Source organism: Gymnoscopelus braueri, assembly GCF_963280865.1.
Source record: "Gymnoscopelus braueri genome assembly, chromosome: 14".
Classification (NCBI taxonomy): domain Eukaryota; kingdom Metazoa; phylum Chordata; class Actinopteri; order Myctophiformes; family Myctophidae; genus Gymnoscopelus; species Gymnoscopelus braueri.
The window spans coordinates 17,615,762-17,638,703 of record NC_137619.1 but is presented as its reverse complement, the minus strand read 5'-3'; the positions used below and the strand labels follow the sequence as shown (position 1 = coordinate 17,638,703).

Here is a 22,942-nt window from a genome sequence, read left to right as displayed (position 1 = left end):
AAACGTTACCTAGTATTACTTTAAAGTACCAAAAGTAAAAGTACTAAAATGTTTGAAAATAGCCGATCTGCAAGCTCACAACGCGTCGCATCAAGCTTGTAGATTGGCTATTTTCAAATAGCCCAGGTATAAAATAGGGCTAAAGTGGTTAATGTATGTTTTATAATGTAGTCATTTATATCTGCAAAGTAACTAGTAACTAAAGTTTTCAAATAATTGTAGTGGAGTAAAAGTACAATATTTGCCTCTGAGATGTAGTGGAGTATGAGTAAAAGTATAGAAAATTGAAAATACTCCAGTAAAGTAAGAGTACCTAACAATTGTACTTAAGTACAGTACTTGAGTAAATGTACTTAGTTACTTTACACCACTGCAACTAAGTAACTAGTATAAAGTATAAGTATAAATCAGCACCCTTCATGCCCCAGTGTTGGTATAGGCTGAGATGGTCGGGGTAAAGGGAGGATTGGGTGCTAACAGTGATAAGATGGATTGTGGTCATGTGACACCGTGAGGAAAGGGAGAGAGCAGAGAGTTGACTCCCAGTCTGTCACACTCTGGCCTTTTCTCACCATCTCAGACTGCTCTATCTACTCATTAGTCTCTTCTCTTCCTTCCTTCACTATCCCCCCCTCTCTCTCTCTCTCTCTCTCTCTCTCTCTCTCTAAATTTTTGTTAATGTCTGTCTTGATCTACCTCCCCATCCCTCTGTATCTGTGTCTCTTTGTCTGCATGTCTGTCTGTCTGTTTCTTTCTGTTTGTCTCTCTCTCTCTCTCTCTCTCTCTCTGCCCTAGTTTATATCTCTGTCTTTGCAGCGATTGTCTCTGTAATTCTTGCTCTCTTGTTGCATTCTACTCTGTGGGCACGGTCCACTGTCCTGTCCTATCCTTTCTTTCTCTTCCTCCTCTCTCTCTGTCTCTCTCTCCCTCCCTCCCCCTCACTGTGTGTGTGTGTGTGTGTGTGTGTGTGTGTGTGTGTGTGTGTGTGTGTGTGTGTGTGTGTGTGTGTGTGTGTGTGTGTGTGTGTGTGTGTGTGTGTGTGTGTGTGTGTGTGTGTGTGTGTGTGTGTGTGTGTGTGTGTGTGTGTGTGTGTGTGTGTGTGTGTGTGTGTGTGTGTGGGGCTCGCTCTCACTGCTCTGACCTGGATATTCGTCCTCTGACACACTGTGGGACTTGGCTGCCGTCCACAAAACAACAAGATTCCTCTTGTTTACGGGGCATACAGTGCATCCATCCACCACCAACACATTGAACAGCAATGGAATTTTCTTTTTGTAGAAGTCATACAACAGAAGAATGTACAGTACATAATAATACACTTTATTTGTAACGCACTTTATATTTGAACCAAATCTCAAAGTGCTAGTACATGTCATCATGTCATGTCATTACTGTACATTAGGGCATTCACAGAATAGTCGAATATTCGAATATCAAACCGACTATTCGACTATCAAACCACTATTCGACTATTCGAAAAAAAAAAAAAAGAAAAAAAAAAAGCATTTTTTTTTAACGATTTTTTTAAGATTTTTTTTTTTTAGTGGCTTTTCTAGAGCAGACACGAAGCTGTGAGCTCTGGTGTGACGTCAACTCGCATTCCTTGAGTCGAGTCATCAATGCCATTGAAAAAAAATAAAATAATAATAATAATAATTTTAATTTTTTATAATCAAACCGAATAATCGACTATTCGAATACTTTTGGGTCGAATAATTCTAATATCATAAATCACTATTCGTTAATGCCCTACTGTACATATGATTAAATACATCAGTGGTTCTCAACCAGTGGTCCAGGGACCACCAGTGGTCCTTGAGAGAGTACCAGGGGGTCCCCAGCGAAATTAAGTTTAACCACTTGAACACTATAGCGTCCTTATTCTGGGGGCGAACATTCGGCAAAAATAACAACACGTCGCAAAGTTAAAGGGATAGTTCACCCCCAAAATGACTTTTTGTCTTATCGATTAGTCATCCCATGGAGACTTGAATTATTGGATATTTTTTTGTTTTTGTCGCATTCCTAAGCCGATAATTTGTTGACCGGCAGCGGTTCCGGTAGGAGACACAAAGAGTCTCCTTTGTGTCTCCTATACCGGAATCGCTGCCAACCGGTCCGCTGGTCATTAAATTGTTGGCTTAGGAATGCGACGAAAACAAAAACATATCCATGAATTCAAGTCTCCATGGGGTGACTAATAGAAAAATAGAAAAAAATGCTGTATTTGTTTTGGGTGGACTATCGTTTTAAAGTGGTTAAAGGCATTTGTATGAATCTGTTTCGGTGCGGGTCACGTTGCAGTTTGGACCTCGAGCAACTGCTCTGTTTTTCTTTCAGCTTTTGTGTTTGCTCATGTGCTTCACGTGGAAGGCGGCGTCGTGTCGAATGCTGTACTTTGATAACAACATCAGCAGTTTGTTGAGTGAGATTTATGATCAAATGCTGCTTTCTGTCTGTGGGGCTGTGCCTGAAGCGTGTGTGTGGTCCAGTCGATGTCCCCCTGTGTGTGTGTGTGTGTGTGTGTGTGTGTGTGTGTGTGTGTGTGTGTGTGTGTGTGTGTGTGTGTGTGTGTGTGTGTACGTACGTCCAGTGTTGGAAAGTAACTAAGTACATGTACTCAAGTACTGTACTTAAGTATAATTTTGAGGTATTTGTACTTTACTTGAGTATTTCCAATTTCCAATACTTTTACTTCTACTCCACTACATCTCGGATCCAAATATTGTACTTTAGATACTGTAGATTTTTTGTGCAAGTATATAAATCAGGCGTGAGCAGCCAAACCCCTGAAGATGAATCCACCCATTAGTGTCATACGGTGAACGCTCTGACATAGTCCGGGTCACACGGCCCGAGAGAACTTCAGCGGTGGAAGATATACAGCACGGGGGAATTAATTGGGAGCCACTTCAGTAGCTTTTCAAACATGAACCACAAATGGTGGAGTTTATGCTCTCTTGGTGGAGTCTATGCTCCACTCTCCCTGGCGTTCTTCAAACACACGGGACCCGGGGAGAGAGGAAAATGGTTATTGTTTAAACATTTATCTCGTTTGAGCTTCTCCAGCTGTACCTACAGTGGCCTGGATAGGGCCATGCTTCTTCTGCCCAAGGTACTGAAGCAAGCTGTCATTTGTTTGTATGTGTGTGTCTCTTTTGAGTGTGTGTGTGTGTGTGTGTGTGTGTGTGTGTGTGTGTGTGTGTGTGTGTGTGTGTGTGTGTGTGTGTGTGTGTGTGTGTGTGTGTGTGTGTGTGTGTGTGTGTGTGTGTGTGTGTGTGTGTGTGTGTGTGTGTGTGTGTGTGTGTCAGTGGTGTAAAGTAACTGAGTACATTTACTCAAGTACTGTACTTACTACTTAAGTACAATTTTGAGGTACTTTTACTTTACTGGAGTATTTCCAATTGTCTATACTTTTACTTCTACTCCATTACATCTCAGAGGCAAATATTGAACTTTTACTCCACTACAATTATTTGAAAACTTTAGTTACTTTGCAGATATAAATTATTACGTTATAAAACATACATTAAACACTTTAGCTCTGTTTTATACACAGGCTATTTGAAAATAGCCGATCTACAAGCTCACAACACGTTGTGAGCTTGTAGATCTGCTATTTTCAAACATTTAGTGCTATTACTTTTGGTACTTAAAGTACATTTTGATACCAATATTGTTTTACTTTTACTCAGGACAGTATTGAATTCCGGACTTATACTTGTAACGGAGTACTCCTACATTGCAGTATTGATACTTTTTCTTAAGTAAAACATTTGAGTACTTTTCCCACGTGTGTGTGTGTGTGTGTGTGTGTGTGTGTGCGTGTGCGTGTGCGTGCGTGCGCGTGTGCATGTGTGTCTGTGACATGCCTCTCAGGAAACAGGAAGACGTATTCATTCTGGTGAACCTCCATCCTGCCTTTCTGTACATCATGAGTTAAATAGTGGTTGTACATTGCTTGCAGTTGGTTTTATCCTATTTGAGCAGCACATGGGTGGGACATGGCTGGGATAACACCAGGATAGAGTTCAGTTACTGTAGACTGCAGTCATGATAATCACAGAGAGGCATACTAAACTGCCTTTCAAATAAGTTGCTGTGATTGCCCATTCAGTCAGTTACTGCATTCTTCCATGGGGCAAATACCACCTGTCTGAATTCTGATTCAGAGGAATGCCAAAATAAGGGGAGGCAAGATGTTAGAGTGTATAGGATTGATCTGTTTGAATAATGTGCCATGGGCCAGAGTCTCGGCACATTACCAGAACTGTACAGTAGGCATTATTTTACCCATTAAGACCTGTGGCCGATTCTTACTAATGTCTTCTAAATCCCAACAGTATTCTTTAAAACGTATGTTTCTATATCAGTGGTTCTCAAACCTTTTCATGTCAAGGACCCCCAAAATATCACGACCCCCATCTCAAAATATGTTGTTCCAGGGACCCCCAGAAGCAAAGATTTGAGTAAAAAATGTTCGCTTTATAAGAATATAAATATATTAATTTGCACACATTTTCTCCATTTTTCAAAAATAGCAGATTTACAAGCTCATAGCGCGGCACTCGGTGCCGCGCTATGAGCTTGTATATCTGCTATTTTTGAATAGTGTAAAATAATGCACCTATTTCTTTTGTTTATTTTAAACCAGTTGAATGCTAAGTATGCAAAAGACCACCATACACACAGATTTGAAACATGCCATAGCCTACAAAATAGCTTAAACAAATTAATGGTTACCACTTGCAAATACAGAATCAATGCAAACGTGATCACAACACAATGGACATTTTCCAGCGGCACCTTTTAAAGGGTTCCGAATCACTTTCTTTTAATTCATGGAAAGCAAGAGCCTGGAGGGACGGTTGCTCTGACACTGGGGCTGATTTGTTGTTTGGCCAGCTGGCTTTCATACGCTGTAACTTCATCAGGCAGCGAGGGACTCAGTCAGAGACGTTAGCGTTTATAAGGCTGGCTCCTGTGGTCCAACCAAATAAATAAGAAACAACCATTCTATTTATCAAACTAACATTTTTATATAGGACAGTATTAGCACACCCAACCCCTTTCTCTTGAGAGAATGTTTCCGCTTTGGTTTGTATATTGTGTTTTGTTTGTGCATTTGGAGCACATTTCTTGACATTGTGTGGGCAGTGGTGTAAAGTAACTAAGTACATTTACTTAAGTACTGTACTTAAGTAAAAATTTTAAGGTATTTGTACTTTACTTGAGTATTTCCATTTCCCAAAACGTTTACTTCTACTCCACTACATCTCAGAGGCAAATATTGTGCTTTTACTCATTATTATTTGAAAACTAAAGTTACTACTTTGTAGATTTTGATTACAAAACATACATTAACCACTTCAGCCCTATGCCTATATACATTTCGGCCATTTGAAAATAGCCGATCTACAAGCTAACAATGCGTCGCATTGTGAGCTTGTAGATCTGCTATTTTCAAAAGATTTGTTTACATTTGAAAACTTGAAATGGGACATTCTGCATAATAAGTACTTTCTACTTTTAGTACATTTTGACACCAATACTTTTGTACGTTTACTCAAGTAAATTTTGAATTCCAGACTTTTACTCTAGTGTACTTCTACATTGCAGTATTGATACTTTTCCTTAAGTAAAAAAAAATTGTATTTTTTCCGCCACTGATTTTGGGCCACCACACAATGCCAATGAATGGACTGAGCCAAAAATGTATAGAATAAGTTAGAGACTATTCAAATAGGCCTGTACTGTTGGGAGGGGCGCGGTTGTGTCATTCCAACTGAATCAATTGTGTCCAATCATTAAGGGTGTACGGCTTTGCAAGTGTTCATTACAACCAAACGCTACGACTGATTCAACTAATTAGCGTGTTTTTTCAGTCACATACTGTAGGTGTGATCTAATTAGAGGTTGAGCTGATGTAGTGTTTAATTGGAAGCAGATTGTGCCAATGTATAATTAAAAGGGGGTCCTGGTATGTTCTATTTTTCTCTATTTTGCCCACTGGAGGCACTGTCAATCTGTCATCACTCGTGTCAGACCGACATTGCATGGGTGACCCATACATTTTGGTTGCGCTAGAGAACTTCTGTCAAGTGTAACATCAATGCAGCAATTTCACTGCCCCGAAATTACATACCAGGTCTTATATATAAATATATAATATTGGCAGAATCAGCTTTGCTTGCATTTATGTGCTTAAATCATGATTTGGATGGAATTTGCTACTTAACGTTTGTCTTGACCACACAGAGCACAGAAGCCACAAATAAAGGATGATCTTGATTGCTTGCAGTTACATCATGCCGAGGCGGTTCAACCCAAGGTTTTACCAAAGTTCAGCATGGCTTTAATCCATTCAAGCCGGGAACTCATCTCTGTCATTTTAGATGTCTTTGGCGATTCAAAAAATTGCAGATCTACAAGCTCATAGCGCTGCACCGAGTGCTGCACTATGAGCTTGTAGATCTGCTAATTTTGAAAAATCGTGAAAATCTTGTAACTCAAATCTTTGCTTTTGCAACAAATGTCTTCTAAATCCTAACAGTTTTTCTTTTTTTTCTCTTTTTTCCTTATGTTATAACTATATATCAGTGGTTCTTAAACTTTTTCATGTCAAGGACCTCCCAAAATCATATGTATTTGGCCGTGGACCCCCATCTGAAAATATTTTGTTCCATGGACCCCCAGAAGCAAAGATTTTAGTTAAAAATGTATTCAAAGATTTGCACACATTGTCAAGATTTTTCAATAGCCAAAGAAATCAAAAAATGACACAGATGCGTTCCTGGTCTCAATGGGTTAAGCTAATCCAGAGGCTCCAGAGCACAGCAACACTTTCGTAGAGCGGCTCGACGGGTTCAGGATGAAAGGGAGAAGGTGCTGCGGGCGAGACGGAGGACCGTTTGACATCCACCTACTCTTTCATAGTATAAACCGTACTGTACACGATCAAAGACTTAACATCGGACGAGAGTATAGGAGACAAAAGAGGAAGAACGCATCCCGAGCCGCATGAGACCGCGAGGTCAGTCGGTCAATTCAGTCAAAACGACCACCACCTCCGGCCGACCGCCTTCTGAGGCGTCGAGTCACGTTTTCCTGCATGAATGAAGGATTGCAAAAGGAAATCTGAGGGAAGTCCCGTTAGTGATACCGATCGTGGAAGTCAGCGGAATATAGTCCAGTCTGGTCTGTGAGTCCAGGTGTTGAGGTTTGAACCTTAAACACTGAGGGGACATTCTTTCAAGGAACAGATGAAGGAAAGGGCCAAGAATGTGAAAACTTACCGTGCCATTTGTTCTGGACCACCCAGCGCTGTACTGTACTGTAGACGTACAGTGTCTGTTTTTTAGCGGCTCTGTGCAAGTGAACGTGTGAGGGGAAATGTGAATGAAGCGGCTAAGAGATTTGGTGTAGAGGGAAAGAAAGATGGGGCCCTAGTAATAGACCCCTGGGGGACTCCGGACAATGAAGTATAGAGTTTAGTGGTAAACACTTAAATTAAAATGTATACATATATTTATACTCGAGGTACATTTTCAGAGGTTTACTTTAACAATCCATTGTATTCCGGCTTGGATTAATGGGACCAACATCACAATGAAAACCATTTTTTAAAGGTTTTAAAGCAAAAATGATTTATTTTGTTTACATTATTATGTAAACAAAAAACAAGCATTTGTAAAGATTTTTTTACCTGAATTTTTAAAGGTTTTAAAGCAAAAATGACATTTTTTTTTTACATTATTATTTATCTTTATTAAAAATCTTAGTGTTTTGCCAATTATTTGGGGACCCACTTGCAACATCCTCGTGGCCACACCGGTGGGCCCTGGCCCGCCGTTTGAGAACCACTGACCGAGGTGAAGGGGTGCGTTGTGGAGTTCAAACGCTGACAAAGTATGTCTTAACTGTGGGGTCAAACTATTTAACACGAGACACAGACCATTAAACATGGACAGCAGTCATTTATCTGCCTGTAATGACGGCTCATCCCCCGTGTGTAACTAATGCTTATAACATCGACCAAATTAGCCACAGTTACAGTGAAACAACCAGTGTCGTGGCTTTATGTAGATCTAAACGTCTTGAAAAAAGTAGTTGATGCTCTCAAGAGGAAATATTGCATGCACAGTAAAATCTTTTTATTGGATTTATTCTGTGATCGCAAGTTACTACATTCATAAGTTTTGGACTGTTTATATCCATGGGAATTATCTGGCATCTTCTCAGTTGAGCTTAAAAGAGATCATTTTCAACACCAAAGAAGTCCCTCTTTGCAAATAAAAAGAGCTCTAGTGTTTCTTTAATGCTCACTTTGGGGGAATAAAAGGCTACGGTGCTGATAGTCCTATTGGTCTCATATTGTTTCTTTTGGCTGGCCCTGGTTTGGCCCGTGCGACTGACTGCGTAGCCCGGAGAACACATGGTTCTCCAGTTGTGTAACTGTATTGTTGCTGTTTCACGTTTTTGGACGGATCCAGTGCTATGCTCTGCTCCTTCTGATTCTCATCACACCCCCCCGACAGACCCGAGTTTAAAGGAAACCGGGGACACAATCTGAGGAAGTTTTCTTTGGCCTGCAGAGAAAACCAGAGATGAGATTTCTCTGAGATCCATTTTTAGTAGCTAGCTCGCGTGTGTGTGCGTGTGCGTGTGCGTGTGCGTGTGTGTGTGTGTGTGTGTTTGTATTACTATACTTGTGAGGACCATTGTCCTGGTCCTCACGGGAAAATTGTTGTTTTTTGTAAAAATTTCTAGAGATACATTTACAATTAGAACAAGATTCAGGTTGAGGTTAGGATTATACATTTAGAGGTTAGGTTTAGGGGTCGGGGTTGTAGATTCTTCCCTATTTCATACTTAGTTGTGCGGCGTGTGTCAAACACCGGAAAATAGCCGATCTACAAGCTCACAGCTTGTAGATCGAGCTTGTAGATCTGCTATTTTCCGGCTTTAGACTTGCGGTTAAAAATGCCCCCAAAAATCATAAATCAATCATAAAATCGGCTTCCTAAAATGTTGATGTCCTCACAAGTAAGGTAATACGTGTGTGTGTGTGTGTGTGTGTGTGTGTGTGTGTGTGTGTGTGTGTGTGTGTGTGTGTGTGTGTGTGTGTGTGTGTGTGTGTGTGTGTGTGTGTGTGTGTGTGTGTGTGTGTGTGTGTGTGTGTGTGTGTGTGTGGCTAGATGTGGCGTCTTGGCATGCAGGAAACGGACTGTGCTGTCCAGCTAGCAGGTGTTCCTCCTGAGGATGTTATGTCTGTGTGTTATTCTCTCTGCTGAATTACAATCGCAGCGTCTCCCCCTTAACGAGATGTGAGCACGGACAAAAAAAGGGTATATAGTATACTGTAAATTGGCACATAAATCATTACCAACTTACTTAGTGGAAATTCCACTACAGCTATTTGCTTCCCTAAAACCTCGCTCTAGTGGCTTGAAACACGGGGGAAAACTATTTTATTCCTTCTGCCCCGTCAACTCAACTGTACTGCAGTCTGTCGATGATAGAAAGGCCTTCGTACACGTTTTGAATGAATCACATTTCCTTGTACCGTACGCCTGTGTTTGCATCTCGGTTTCATCGTCAGCTTAATCACCGGTTCAGTGAATTCAGTGAAAAAAACATTAAAGAAGGAAGATATATCAGTATATAGATAGATAACTTATGAATGACTTCTCCCTTTTTCTTTCTTTCCCTCTATCTGTCTTTCTTTCTCACTTTCTCACTTTCTCTTTACCGTCTCTCTCTTTCTCTCCATCATGGTCTGTTTCTCTCTCTCCATCTCCTCCAGGGATCTGAAGAATAATTTGATAAGTACAGTGGAGCCCGGGGCTTTCCGTGGTCTGCTGGCGCTGAGGAGACTGTGAGTATTATGCAGTGTGTGGTAATGGCCTTCTCTCGGACATTATGTAAGGATGTTAAAGACACGCTTTTAGCTAAATAGACCTTTTTTCACAAGCATGGTCACCTTACTTCACCTTCAACTTGGTATAGGGTACAGATTTTAGGGGTTAAAGGGGAATACCACTCATTTTCCACATTGAACTAGATAGGTGTACTTTTGGCTGAGGGGGCGGAGCAAAAGCACACCCTGCGTATGTCACTGATCACATGACCTCAATCAATTATCCAGTTCTAGGCAACATAGAAGGGGGGGGGAGTTCTTATTTCCACACAACAGTTCTAAGGTGTTTTAACACATACAGTGCCAAGATCGCATCGATGCGTTCTTTCAAATCCATCGCTTGAGTGCCAGGATTCCAAAGAACGCATTGATGCGTTCTTTTGAATTTTCCTTGTTTAATCTGTGATCGCACAGTCCTGTTTATTTCTCATCAACACTTTCGTTTTCCACTTACGTCACACTCATCCGGAGCCGGATGTAAAAAAAAAAATCATTTCCGGGTCACGTTGTTTTTCTCCGGTGATTTTCGGCCAGAATAAGGAAAAACAATTTTTTTCACACGGTATAAAAAACGAACGGACAGCTCAACTTCTATTTTCTTTGGTCCGGGTGACTAACAGTCATCGTCGTAGTGTATCACATCGTTTTCAGGCCGATCAGCGGGCCGGGAATTGTCGAAAACGTTACATCCTTTGAATGACCGGATATGACGTGGGCCTGTTTGGGAGGGGGCGAGCGAGGTGATCAATGTGTGGACGTGCTGCTCTCTACTGGTGGAACAATCGTAGGTGCTTGACAACACAATCAGAGAATGTATTTGAATTAAAAATTACAAAACAAAAAAATAAAAAAACACGCAAATTGCTGGCACAGGGGTGAGTACATTATGAATAAACTCTGGCAGTCAATGTGTTGTTAAAGACATAGTCCAATGTTGAAAATGAGTGGTATTCCCCTTTAAGTGTCGTGCTCAGGGACGCTATAGGCGTGCCAGGAGGCAGTGGTAGAAAAAGTACTCTACTTTTAGTTTAAAGTTGTTTACTTTAGTGAAAGTATCGATACTGCAATGTTGAAATACTCCGTTACAAGTAAAAGTCCGGAATTAAACATTTACTTCAGTAAAAATGCAAAAGTATTGGTATCAAAATGTACATAAAGTACCAAAAGTAAAAGTTCTAAAATGTTTGAAAATAGCAGATCTACAAGCTCACAACGCGTCGCGATGCGACGCGTTGTGAGCTTGTACATCGGCTATTTTCAAAGAGCCTAGGTATAAAATAGGGCTAAAGTGGTTAATGTATGTTTTATCCTCCTATAATTTGCCAATGCTCTGTAGTGGTAGGTACTGTAGGTAGGTAGGGTGGTGAGGCCATCGCCATGGTTACGGGGCTGCCCAGCTGTGCGATGGCCCCGCGAGCTATGGGACGAACTGCCTCCCGGGTTGCCAGATCATGTGTGCATATCCCCCCCACGGATGCGTCGACCGGGTTGGACTAGTAATATAATAATTGATGATTGCAAAGTAACTAGTAACTAAAGTTTTCAAATAATTGTAGTGGTGTAAAAGTGCAATATTTGCCTCTGAGATGTAGTGGAGTAGATGTAAAAGTACAGAAATTTTGAAATACTCTAGTAAAGCAAAATTACCTCAAAATTGTACTTAAGGACAGTACTTGAGTACATGTACTTAGTTACTTTACACCACTGCCAGGAGGCAGACCGATGACCTTCTGGTTACTCGGCGATCTAAGTCTCTAAACTACGGCCGCCCGTAGCTTAAGTTCCAATACAGTACAGGTGGCACATCTTTCAGTTCCTGTTGTCAGATAACGACGATGAAAGTATTTTGATCAAAAATACTAACCGGCTAGACAGTTCTAACAATAATTCCTCCGGTCTACCCTCGAGCAAATTACATTTTATAGTCAAGCAGTCGTCTGAGAACAGGAACTGAAATACACGCGTGTGTCAGAATAAGTGATTGCAGACAGAATTGGAGGTGACAAGCACTGCCGGTAATGGTGATAAAAACAACAACAACTATACCCTACAAAGTGGAAGTATGTCCACCATGTTTGTGAAAATCGGCAGAAGGTTCCTATAATCGTTTACCTCCCCGAAGACAGAAGAGCTCACTTTCATGACGCACACACATGCACATAATGCACCCACGTGCACATACTTTAATGCACACACGTGCACATAATAGAGAGTTGATCTTGGAAGATGCACAAAAATCTTGACTTGGCTTTGAAACCGTGGTTAACTCATTAAGACCGGGAACACATCTGTGTGTCATTTTAAGATTTGAGCTATAACCATTATTTTATACTTTTTGGGCTATTCAAGAATAGCAGATCTACAAGCTCATAGCGCGGCACCGAGTGCCGCGCTATGAGCTTGTAGATCTGCTATTTTTGAAAAAAATAATCTTTGAATTTATATATTTTTAAAGCGAACGTTTGTAACTCAAATCTTTGCTTCTAGAGGTCCTCGGAACAATTTTTTACAAATGTTCGCTTTAAAATATATATATATTCAAAATATTTGCTCAAATGTTCACAATTTTTCAAAATTAGCAGATCTACAAGCTCGTGGCGCGGCACTTGGTGCCACGCCACGAGATCTGCTATTTTCGAATAGCTAAAGAAATTTTAAAAATGACACAGACGGACGCGTTCCCGGATTGAACGGCTTAATAGAGCAGCATGTGGCAAAGCTTTTACATTGACTTTTTTTCCCGGATGCGTATACTCAGCATGTTGAGAGTCTTGAGATGTGCGGTGCCCTGCAGAGTGAGAGACTATGATTGCACCCTGATAGAGGGGAGGGTTTTGGGCTGGTGGGTGGTGGTGGAGGAGAGATGCAGCCGGCCGGGGCCAGCCAGCCATCCAGCCAGCCAGCCAGCCAGCCGGCCATCCAGCCGGCAAGTTCTAGCGGCGGGGCTGATTCAGGGCGCGTGCAGTGCCAGGCTCTGGGAGCAGCCGAGTGCTAATTTAAGTGCTCCCCAACCGGTGATTACTCCAGTGCTCTGCTTATTTTCCCCCAGCTGCTCCAGCAGCAAAGCAGGCTCTTTAATTACAGAGCGCTAAGGGCACGCTGCCACGGACGGGACGGCACTCGCATTGGAGAAAACCCTCCGCATTTTGCAGCACATGTATGTTAACTGTGCGGCGTTGGTTCTACAAAGTGGGGTCCGGGGACCCTGATGGGTCCATTTGGTTCCATTTGTACCCTCTCAGAGTTACATTAACATTGATTTTACGATATTGGGGTCCCAGAGATAGAAATGCCATTAAATGGGGGTCCATAGCCCTAATGCATGTCAAACGGGGGGTCCTTGAAATTAAAACGGTTGAGAGTCACTGCGAGAGCCGTTAAAAAATCTTCTCTTAGGGGGGTCCCTGCCCCTGGCATGTCTTTTCAAATGGGGGTCCGCGGGCTAATAAGTGTCAATTTGGGGGTCCTTGACATGAACAAGTTTGAGAGCCACTGCTGTGCAGTATGTGTGCTTGTGCACACAAGCTAACAGTTAAAGTATTTGAGAGGTAAAACTTTACTAAAGATCAGGGTTGCAATAGCTTAAACTTGGGACCATTTTAGTGACATCTCTCAGAACAACTTGAAAGAGCAAATAAGACCACTTTCTTGAGTTGGTACCAGGGTTGCCAGATCTGCTTATTATAATTTCCCCGCAAGATTTTATTTGAAAATAGACGATCTACAAGCTCACAACGCGTCGCATCGCGAGCTTGTAGATCTGCTATTTTCAAATAGCTGATGTATATGTTAAAGTGCTCATGTGGCCCATAGTCGCTTCATTTGGGCTGGTTTTCCTAGACCTGATTGCTTGTTTCTCTCACATAATCTGGCAACACTGGTTGGTACTGTTTTTGAAATTTTTATTAGGCAAAAGAATGTAAAACAACACAGTTACATTTATAATACTTTTGTCTAAAAGGTCCGACCAAAAAAGTCCTTGCGGATTTGTTTCCGTTGGGGTCCTTGGTATTAATTTCATAGACATAGTAGCAACCAAACAGTTCAAATATCAACATAAAAATACAGAGAAAAAAATACCACTATGTACAAAGTAAGTAAGTGATGTGTACAGTAGAGCCACTTCTGTGATGAATTACGCCTTACGTTATACACTGTCTTGACTGTCAACGAGTGCGCTCATTTAAAGGCTCCCCGGTTGGGCGTTAACACCCTGGCGTGGCGGAGGTTTAATAGCCCTCGATTTAAAACAGGCCTTCTCAGCTGTAGAGGCTCTGAATCGGGTCGTGACTCTATGAGGGTGTAGGGCAGGCCATCATTAACCCTTTAAGACCGGGAACGCCGTCTGTATGTCATTTTTGCGATTTCTTTGGGCTATTCAAAAATGGCAGATCTACAAGCTCGTAGCGCGGCACCGAGTGCCGCGCTACGAGCTTGTAGATCTGCCATTTTTGTAAAAGTGTGAAAATGTGTGCAAATCTTTGAATATATATGTATTTTTTAAAGCGTTAGTATTCAGAAAAAAAAATTCATCGGCCTTAATGGGTTAAATGAGCGCACCTGGTGTGAAAGAGGGAATCTGGGGGTGTCTTCACCGTGAATGCTTTTTTTCACTAAGTGAAGCAGGTGCGTTCAAGATAAAACTGGGCATTTAGTTCATCTTCAAACTCCATGTAGACTATTGGGGAAATATATGCATAAGAATGCACACGCACACACACACACACACACACACACACACACACGCACGCACACGCACACATATTTTCATGGCAGAAAGGATTTAGTTTCCATGTTGTCACGCCGTTTGCTAGTCCAACTCTCCTCCTATATCAATATAAAACAATAGGTTCTGACAAAGTGCCTTTATCTCTCAACTATAAATCCGTTTTTGCCTGTTTTTGTCCTTATAGGGACCTATCCAACAACAGGATCGGCTGCCTCTCCCCTCAAATGTTTCTAGATCTTGGCAGCCTCTCCAAATTGTGAGTAATCTCTAAATTGAAAACATGCTCAATTTGGGGCTATGTATGAAAAATATTCTGTTTTATTTTGAGATAAAACAGCTTCAGTAATGCATCACAAGATGATGTGGCTTTTTAGTTCTTGTGAGACTGTTTATTTATTTATTTCCCTCCCTCTCTCTGGCAGGATGCTATCTGGGAATATCTTTTCCACGCTGACCGCAGGACTGTTCACACACCTTGTGGTTCTCCGAGTGCTGTAAGACCAAAAGAGACACGCGCTCGCGCGCGCACACACACACACACACACACACGCACACACACACACACACACACACAGTTAACCCTTTAAGACCGGGAACGCATCTGTGATTTTTTTTTCTTTTCTTTGGCTATTCAAAAATAGCAGATCTACAAGCTCATAGCGCGGCACCGAGTGCCGCGCTACGAGCTTGTAGATCTGCTATTTTTGAGAAATCGTGAAAAATGTGTGCAAATCATTGAATTTATATATTTTTACATCAAACATTTGTAAAATATTTTGTTCCAGGGACCACCCCAGAAGCAAAGATTTGAGTTACAAATGTTCACTTTAAAAAATATATATATTTGCACCCATTTTCACGATTTTCTCAAAAATAGCTCAAACTCGGCGCTGCGCTATGATCTTGTAGAGCTTGTAGCTGCTATTTTTGAATAGCCAAAGAAATCTAAAATGACAGAGATGCGTTCCCGGATAGGAGATAGAGTTTGTGACCAGAATCCGGTTTTCCCCCCCACCATCAGGCACCTCGGTACCGACACTCTGTTCTGTGACTGTCAGCTGGAGTGGTTGCTCCTCTGGGCCCGGGCCAACTCCGTCCGCATCGGGAACGACACTCTGTGCGTGTACCCCACCCACCTCCACGGCCTGGAGTTCCACAACCTCAGAGAACACCAGCTCAGATGTGGTAAGAGGATGATGCACTCTCACCGCTCGGGGGGGGGTGTGGGAATGACTCAGAGCCTGTGCTATGCCCAATGTGGTGGTGTGTTTGGTTTGGTGAGTTAACGTGTGTGTGTGTGTGTGTGTGTGTGTGTGTGTGTGTGTGTGTGTGTGTGTGTGTGTGTGTGTGTGTGTGTGTGTGTGTGTGTGTGTGTGTGTGTGTGTGTGTGTGTGTGTGTGTGTGTGTGTGTGTGTGTGTGTGTGTGTGTGTGTGTGTTTTTTTTGATTGGGGGGAATAGTGGAAACATTCATAAAACGAAAGACTTTGTGCTCACCGATCAGTATTAGCATCAGGTCCCTGGATGGGCAGTAGGTTTAGGCATTCACTTCATTCAAGGCAGAAATAGCAGTTTTCTATCAAAATTGCAGTTTTGGAGCATGATCATTGTGGGTTAATTGTTTATGATCAAACTTTGCATAATAAGCAGAGGTGTGTGTGTGTGACACACACACACACACACACACACACACACACACACACACACACACACACACACACACACACACACACACACACACACACACACACACACACACACACAGGTGACACTGCACTGTGTGTGTGTGTGTGTGTGTGTGTGTGTGTGTGTGTGTGTGTGTGCGCGCTGTAAATGCGCTGTGTCATGTACCTTCTAGGTTGTACAGTAGTACTATAGCTACTGCAGAGAGACAATGTTAACTGTCAACTAAATCCCCTCAGGGAAATCTGCACTCCCCAGGGGTCCCGGAGGGCTCTCCCAGCAGCACGGGGGGGGGAATGGTTTAATATATCTGTCTGTTTTGTTTCACTTGAACAAACAGATTTCATCTTGTTAAATGTCATTTTTGTTAAAAGAAAACAAGTGTGAAAACCCGCCAGTGCGTATTATATAATTTCACTCACTGCCAGTGTAATTTGACGTACAGTATCTAAAGAATATTTCTAAAGCAAGTGACAAGGTCGATCTTTCTGTCTCATAAGTCCACTTCATTTATGATCATTCTGGAAAATAATTTAAGTCGTATTGGAAATATATCACAACAAACAAATGGGAGAACGAGGTTTTATGGCTGAACAGAAGATGAAATGGTGTAATTATGCCCTAATTCTGCCTCCTGAGACTCACTATTAAAAACCTAATTTTACTTATGTTTCAATTTCAAGTGGGGAGCACAGTAAAAGTGTGATTAAGAAGGTCTATCTCGATAATAGGTTATACGTTATCTCTACACCTGCTGTGAACCATTTGGCAAATTCATACTAAATCATAGCTTCACATTAAGCTTGCCAGATAGAATTCCCTTGGCCAAATGTTCCCATTTGATACACTGTGACCATTGTGTGTCTGTTTTGAGGGAAGCAGAAGCCCAGGGGTTAGAGAAGGGGGCTTGTGGCTGGTTTTTAAATCTTCTGATATCCCAAGAGCATTTGGGGCGGGGAAAGTCAATGAGAATTGACTCTGCTATCCCTTCCATTAAATGAAAACACTTACTTTCAGTTCGGCACTAAGAAATGTATTCTAAAAATATAATCTTGTGGATCTTGGGATCCACACGTGAACGCCGTGTTTCCATGTGGATCTTGGACTTCATGTAGCCAAATTTTGGCCAAGCCTTTCAGCCTGAGACGAGTTCCATTGGAACCCATTATAAAAATTAAAGTTAAATAAATCATTATGTGAGAATGCATTATTGGCAGTGTGCACAAGAGATGTGCCCCTGAACGGTCCAGTGGTTCGCGAGATAAGCTCCAGAAACAACCAGGACAGGGTTTAGGGAAATGAGATAGATGGGCGCCATGCATGCACTCTTTCAATTTAATCTAAAAAAAATTAACCCTTTAAGACCGGGAAAGCATCATTTGTGTCATTTTAAGATTTCTTTGGCTATTCAAAAATAGCAGATATACAAGCTCATAGCGCGGCACCGAGTGCCGCGCTATGAGCTTGTAGATCTGCTATTTTCAAAAAATCATGAACATTTTGTGCAAATCTTCAAATATATTTTTTAAAGCGAACATTTGTAAAATATTTAGTTCCAGGGACCCCCAGAAGCAAAGATTTGAGTTACAAATTTCCGCTTAAAAAATATATATATATATATATTTGCACAGATTTTCATGATTTTTCAAAAATAGCAGATCTACTGTACGAGCTTGAATATCTGCTATTTTGAATAGCCAAAGAAATCTAAAAGGACAGAGATGTGTTCCCGGATTGAATGGGTTAAAAGTGAAGCATTGTAACTTTTTGGCCGAGTACATAAGCACCTCATGGACACGCTTGCAGAGCACTCATTTGGGAGCAGGGAGCTTACCTGGAAACCTGTCAATTAAATGCTACATGCCATGCCACTGAAGGGAAATTGGAATATAAAGATAATAATGATGTAAACACTGACATAGTTTATTGGGGTCCAACGACATACGCAGTGCACAATTAAGTCTGCATGTAAATTCATTTATTTGGACATTTCCATCGTTCAGCATGAAAATCATGACGGCTTCATTAAGCAGGAGAAAGAGGCGATAACCATCCTTGTTGACATGGTGACATGGTAGCATAGTCCTTGGTTCTTGTCATTAGTATCTTCTTCAAACATTCTGTGACAGGCCCAGGGGTCTGCTCCTTTTTACGGGAAAGACTCTCCCCTGCTCAGAGGACTGACTGTCTGTCTGTCTGTCTACCTCGCTCTCTCACTCACACAAACACACGCGCTCACACACACACACACACACACACACACACACACACACACACACACACACACACACACACACACACACACACACACACACACACCCCATGGTGATATGCTGGGCTCCATGAGGGAATTGTATCTCATCTGTGATAGAATCATCCCCCTGGTCGCCTTACATGTGCTTCACACTGGGGATATTGCTCTGGAATGAGAAAATCATTGGTGAGGGTACAGAGGATAGTTGTGTGTGCGTGTGCGTGTGCACATGCGTGCATGTGCACGAGCGCATACATAATGTAAAACAGTCTGCAGAGAAACCTTAAAATCCCTTTCGCCCCAAAAAGTATACCTCACTACAGTACCGTATATACATTCTGGTGTATATTTTGGATATACAGCCAACACGGTACTTAGGCAAAGCTACGCAGACATAGTAGAATTATTCTATGTAATCCTAAGTGTGTGTTTTTCATTTACGCAGAACAATCCAAAGCAATTACAGGGTAATTCTGTGCAGTCCTTGGACAAAGAACCACGAGTGGATTCCGGCGGTGAGACGAGGAGCCCTCCTTTCAGCTCCTAACCCATTAAGACCTGAGAAGATTCTAGAAATGTCTTCTAAATCCTAACAGTTTTTTGAAAAAAATCCAAAAAAAATATTTTCGAGATTTTTCAAAAATAGCAGATATACAAGCTCATAGCGCGGCACTCGGTGCCGCGCTATGAGCTTGTATATCTGCTATTTTTGAATAGCCAAAGACATCTAAAGTGACACAGATGCGTTCCAGGTATCAATGGGCTAACACATCCATTATGGGATTACATTGATAACGTTCGGGCTTCCGGCTCTTGGAATGCCAGGATCCCTATACCGCCTCTTACAATGCCTTATTTATTCGCTCGGCGACAGCCAATCTTCGATTGGACACAGCACAGTGCCCCACCACAACCACTTGTTGCGATGTTGTTTTGCGGCTGCTGCTGTCTACATGCAGTATGGCTCCCTCTCTTGTCGGGGTACCTCTTATAGTCTCTTATATCAACAGTGGTGTAAAGTACATTTACTCAAGTAGCCTACTGTACAGTACTTAAGTACAATTTTGAGGAACTTTTACTTTACCGGAGTATTTCCAATTGTCTATACTTTTACTTCTCCACTACATCTCAGAGGCAAATATTGTACTTTAACTCCACCACAATTATTTCAAAACTTTAGCTGCTAGTTACTTTGCAGATATAAATTATTACATTATAGAACATACATTAACCACTTTAGCCTCATTTTATAATTCCAGACTTTTAGTTGTAAACAGAGTACTTCTACATTGCAGTATTGATACTTTTACTTAAGTAAAACATTTGAGTACTTTTCCTACCACTGCATATCAATCATATCAAGATTGGATTTTGCACAGGATCTGATAATGTTGTAATTTTACATGGGATGTATCAGCGGAAATCACGCTGTTCGTCTTTAGAGATTTGACTCCTATGTCGTTTTCTGTGAGCCAGAGCCATGCTGTAAGACAGTTTTCCCCAAGGGCCAAATTATGTCTTAACCAGTTAATACTAATGGTTAATGCTTAACCGTAAAAACAAATAAGAAAAAGACAGATGTAAAAAAAAAGCTTTGGCTTACCTATTTGACAGTTGCAGACACATAATTGCCTTCCTTGATGCATTAACGAGCGTCAACGAGCATCAGCTGTTTGTTGTTTTTTAATTCTTTTGGCAGGGGCTGGTGCGGGCCGAACAGTTGCTCCTCGCGGTCCGCAAATGGCCCGCGGGCCGCCTATTGGGGAACCATGCTGTAGTAGGAGATATAGAAGTGTGTTCCCTTTGTCTTGGGCGTCAGTGTGTGATGGGTAGCAGATGCCGGGGGGCCACGCATTCCAGCGGTGAACCTCCTTTCCCTCCGCGTTGCACAGGTCGAGTGCTTCTCGCAAACGAGGGGGAACCGAGGATCACGGCTTCCTGCCAGGATCAGGTGCTTCCTGAGATGAGGTCAGGGCAGGCGTCTGCTGTGCTCATCTAGTGCTGGCTGGGGGGCGGGGGTGGGGGTCCAAAGAATCAAGAGTCTATGGCACTGCTGCAGTCAGTGGTGGAAAAGGTACTCAAATGTTTTATTTAAGTAAAAGTATCAATACTGCAGTGTACAAATACAAGTAAAAGTACAAAAGTATTGGCATCAAAATATACTTAAAGTACTCATTGTGCAGAATGTCCCATTTCAAAATGTATAAAAATCTTTTGAAAATAGCAGATCTACAAGCTCACAATGCGACGCATTGTGAGCTTGTAGATCGGTTATTTTCAAATGGCCAAAATGTATACAGGGCTGAAGTGGCTAATGTATGTTTTGTAATAATCAAAATATACAAAGTAACTAGTAACTAAAGTTTTCAAATAAATCTAGTGGAGTAAAAGTACAATATTTTGATCCGAAATGAGTAGAAGTAAAATTATTGGAAATTGGAAATACTCAAGTAAAGTACAAATACCTCAAAATTGTACTTAAGTACAGTACTTAAATAAATGTACAGTGCTTAGTTACTTTCCACCACTGGCTACAGTGCTGGGATGAAACACAGAATATTCAGAGCTCAATAGTTCAGAGCTCAGGCGTCCTCGTAGCTTGTCCAGTTCATGGGTATGGTGGCGTCCTGCGTTTGATTCCGGTCTGTGTGTAAATGTCATTCTCCGTTGGCACTCTAATACTGCTGGGAGAAAACACACAGCGATAGATACAAAAAGAAATGGGAGAGTTCACATGGGAGACGGGGTACATTGCACGAGTGTTGATAGGGCTGTATATTAGAAGTTAAATCCCTGCTTTTCTATAGCGATAAATAGATTTATTTGCATGATGACACAACGCTGCAATGGCCCTTGGACCATGTCATTAACTTCAATTCAAAGCGCCGGCTCTGCACGCCCGGCCCGTGGCGTTAATTTAGTGATTTCAAAACATGGCTTAGCCCCCCCCTGTCATGCCCACTTTGAAGATCAGACAAATATCTCTTTTCAAATCAGCTTCTTTGAGGGGCCCCCCCTCTTGATTTAAGTGAGAAAATGTATTTGCGCCGCATCGGTTCTGCAGAGAATGTGACACAGGTGTCAGATATCACAGTATATCAAAAAGATTATATGACGTCTGGAGTCGGGGATAAAAAAAAGGACAATGTCACCTAATGAGCATTGAAACAGACACAGTAGTTTCCTTCACATTACAGTCAGATCATTTCAAGTAAGGCCCGTAAAGTCCTATTTTTTTTCTCACCAAAAAAAACAACAGCAATTTTTTTTTACAAACACACACTACTCTGTTTGATTCCCGTGCCCTGCGTTTCTGACCCATTAATAATTGCATCAGCCAGTATATGTATGTACAGTATAATTTGGGCTTAAGATGAAAAATGAGAATTAAACCATCAAACTTAACTTTAAATTTTCACTGCACTGATAATGTGCATCAGTTTCTGGCAATATTGAACGTTTCTTGTACCCTGCAAGCCTGCACAGTTACAGTATTGTATGTGTTTGATGTCAACAATATTGAAATGATATACTTACAGGCAGGTTTTGCTTCATTTATTTAGGATAGGAGTCAGACTGGAAATTGAGGGCAGAGAGGAATGAGGACATTATGCAAAAAATAGACCATTATGTGTTCAACACACTACTGTCTGTCTGTCTGTCTGTCTTGTACCACAAACTTGTACTTATGTGTGAATGGAACACTTGCTTGAATGTAGATGCTGTGAGGGATTTATGGCTGGGACGTAGTAGACAGCCATGGATAGGACCAGGGATAAGTCCTATAGCAGATGCCATGGCCTGTCCCCTGTTTGCCAGGACAGTCCATTGTGCTAATCCTTATAGCCCCCACTGACACTTAGCAGGACACAGCCTGGCATCCGAGGATGTCCTCGTCCAATGGCATATGTCAACAACACACATCTCAACTTCCTCCCACATATTTGTCTCGCCTTCCCGTGCTTCCCTTTTCACTTTTACACATGCAGAATGGAGCCGTCTCATCCTGCATTCAAATAACACACACGCAGACAGTCTAGGCACACATTGGCATGCGAAATCTCGCTCGCACAAACGCGTGCGCTGTACACACAGACACGTACAGTACGTACGCAGACACGTGCACGCTCCCCCTGCTTCCCACAGTTTGCGTTTGGCTCTGGCGGCGTCTGATAGGCGGAGGCGAGCAGCAGCCACACTCTGATCCTTTGGCTCAAAGCGTTGTTTCAACAGTATCAGCGTCAGCCAAGTCAACAGCTCCCTCGCCCCATGCTGCTTCTGCTGTGTGGCACCCAGTGGAGATAACAAGGCTTTAGCTTCTGTAGCTGAGGCTTAGTACAGGGCAAGCCTCACACTCTG

The 22,942-nt window shown here is 41.9% G+C and overlaps 1 protein-coding gene across 1 annotated transcript in view; it reads left to right on the top strand.

The window, feature by feature from the left end:
• Positions 1–22,942, top strand: part of adgra1b (adhesion G protein-coupled receptor A1b) — a 270,459-nt gene that overhangs the window by 50,356 nt on the left and 197,161 nt on the right. The window contains exons 3-6 of the mRNA XM_080450479.1: positions 9,806–9,877; positions 14,833–14,904; positions 15,071–15,142; positions 15,670–15,833. Of these exons, the coding sequence (XP_080306605.1) occupies positions 9,806–9,877; positions 14,833–14,904; positions 15,071–15,142; positions 15,670–15,833 (380 nt within the window). The remainder of the gene's footprint in view (positions 1–9,805; positions 9,878–14,832; positions 14,905–15,070; positions 15,143–15,669; positions 15,834–22,942) is intronic.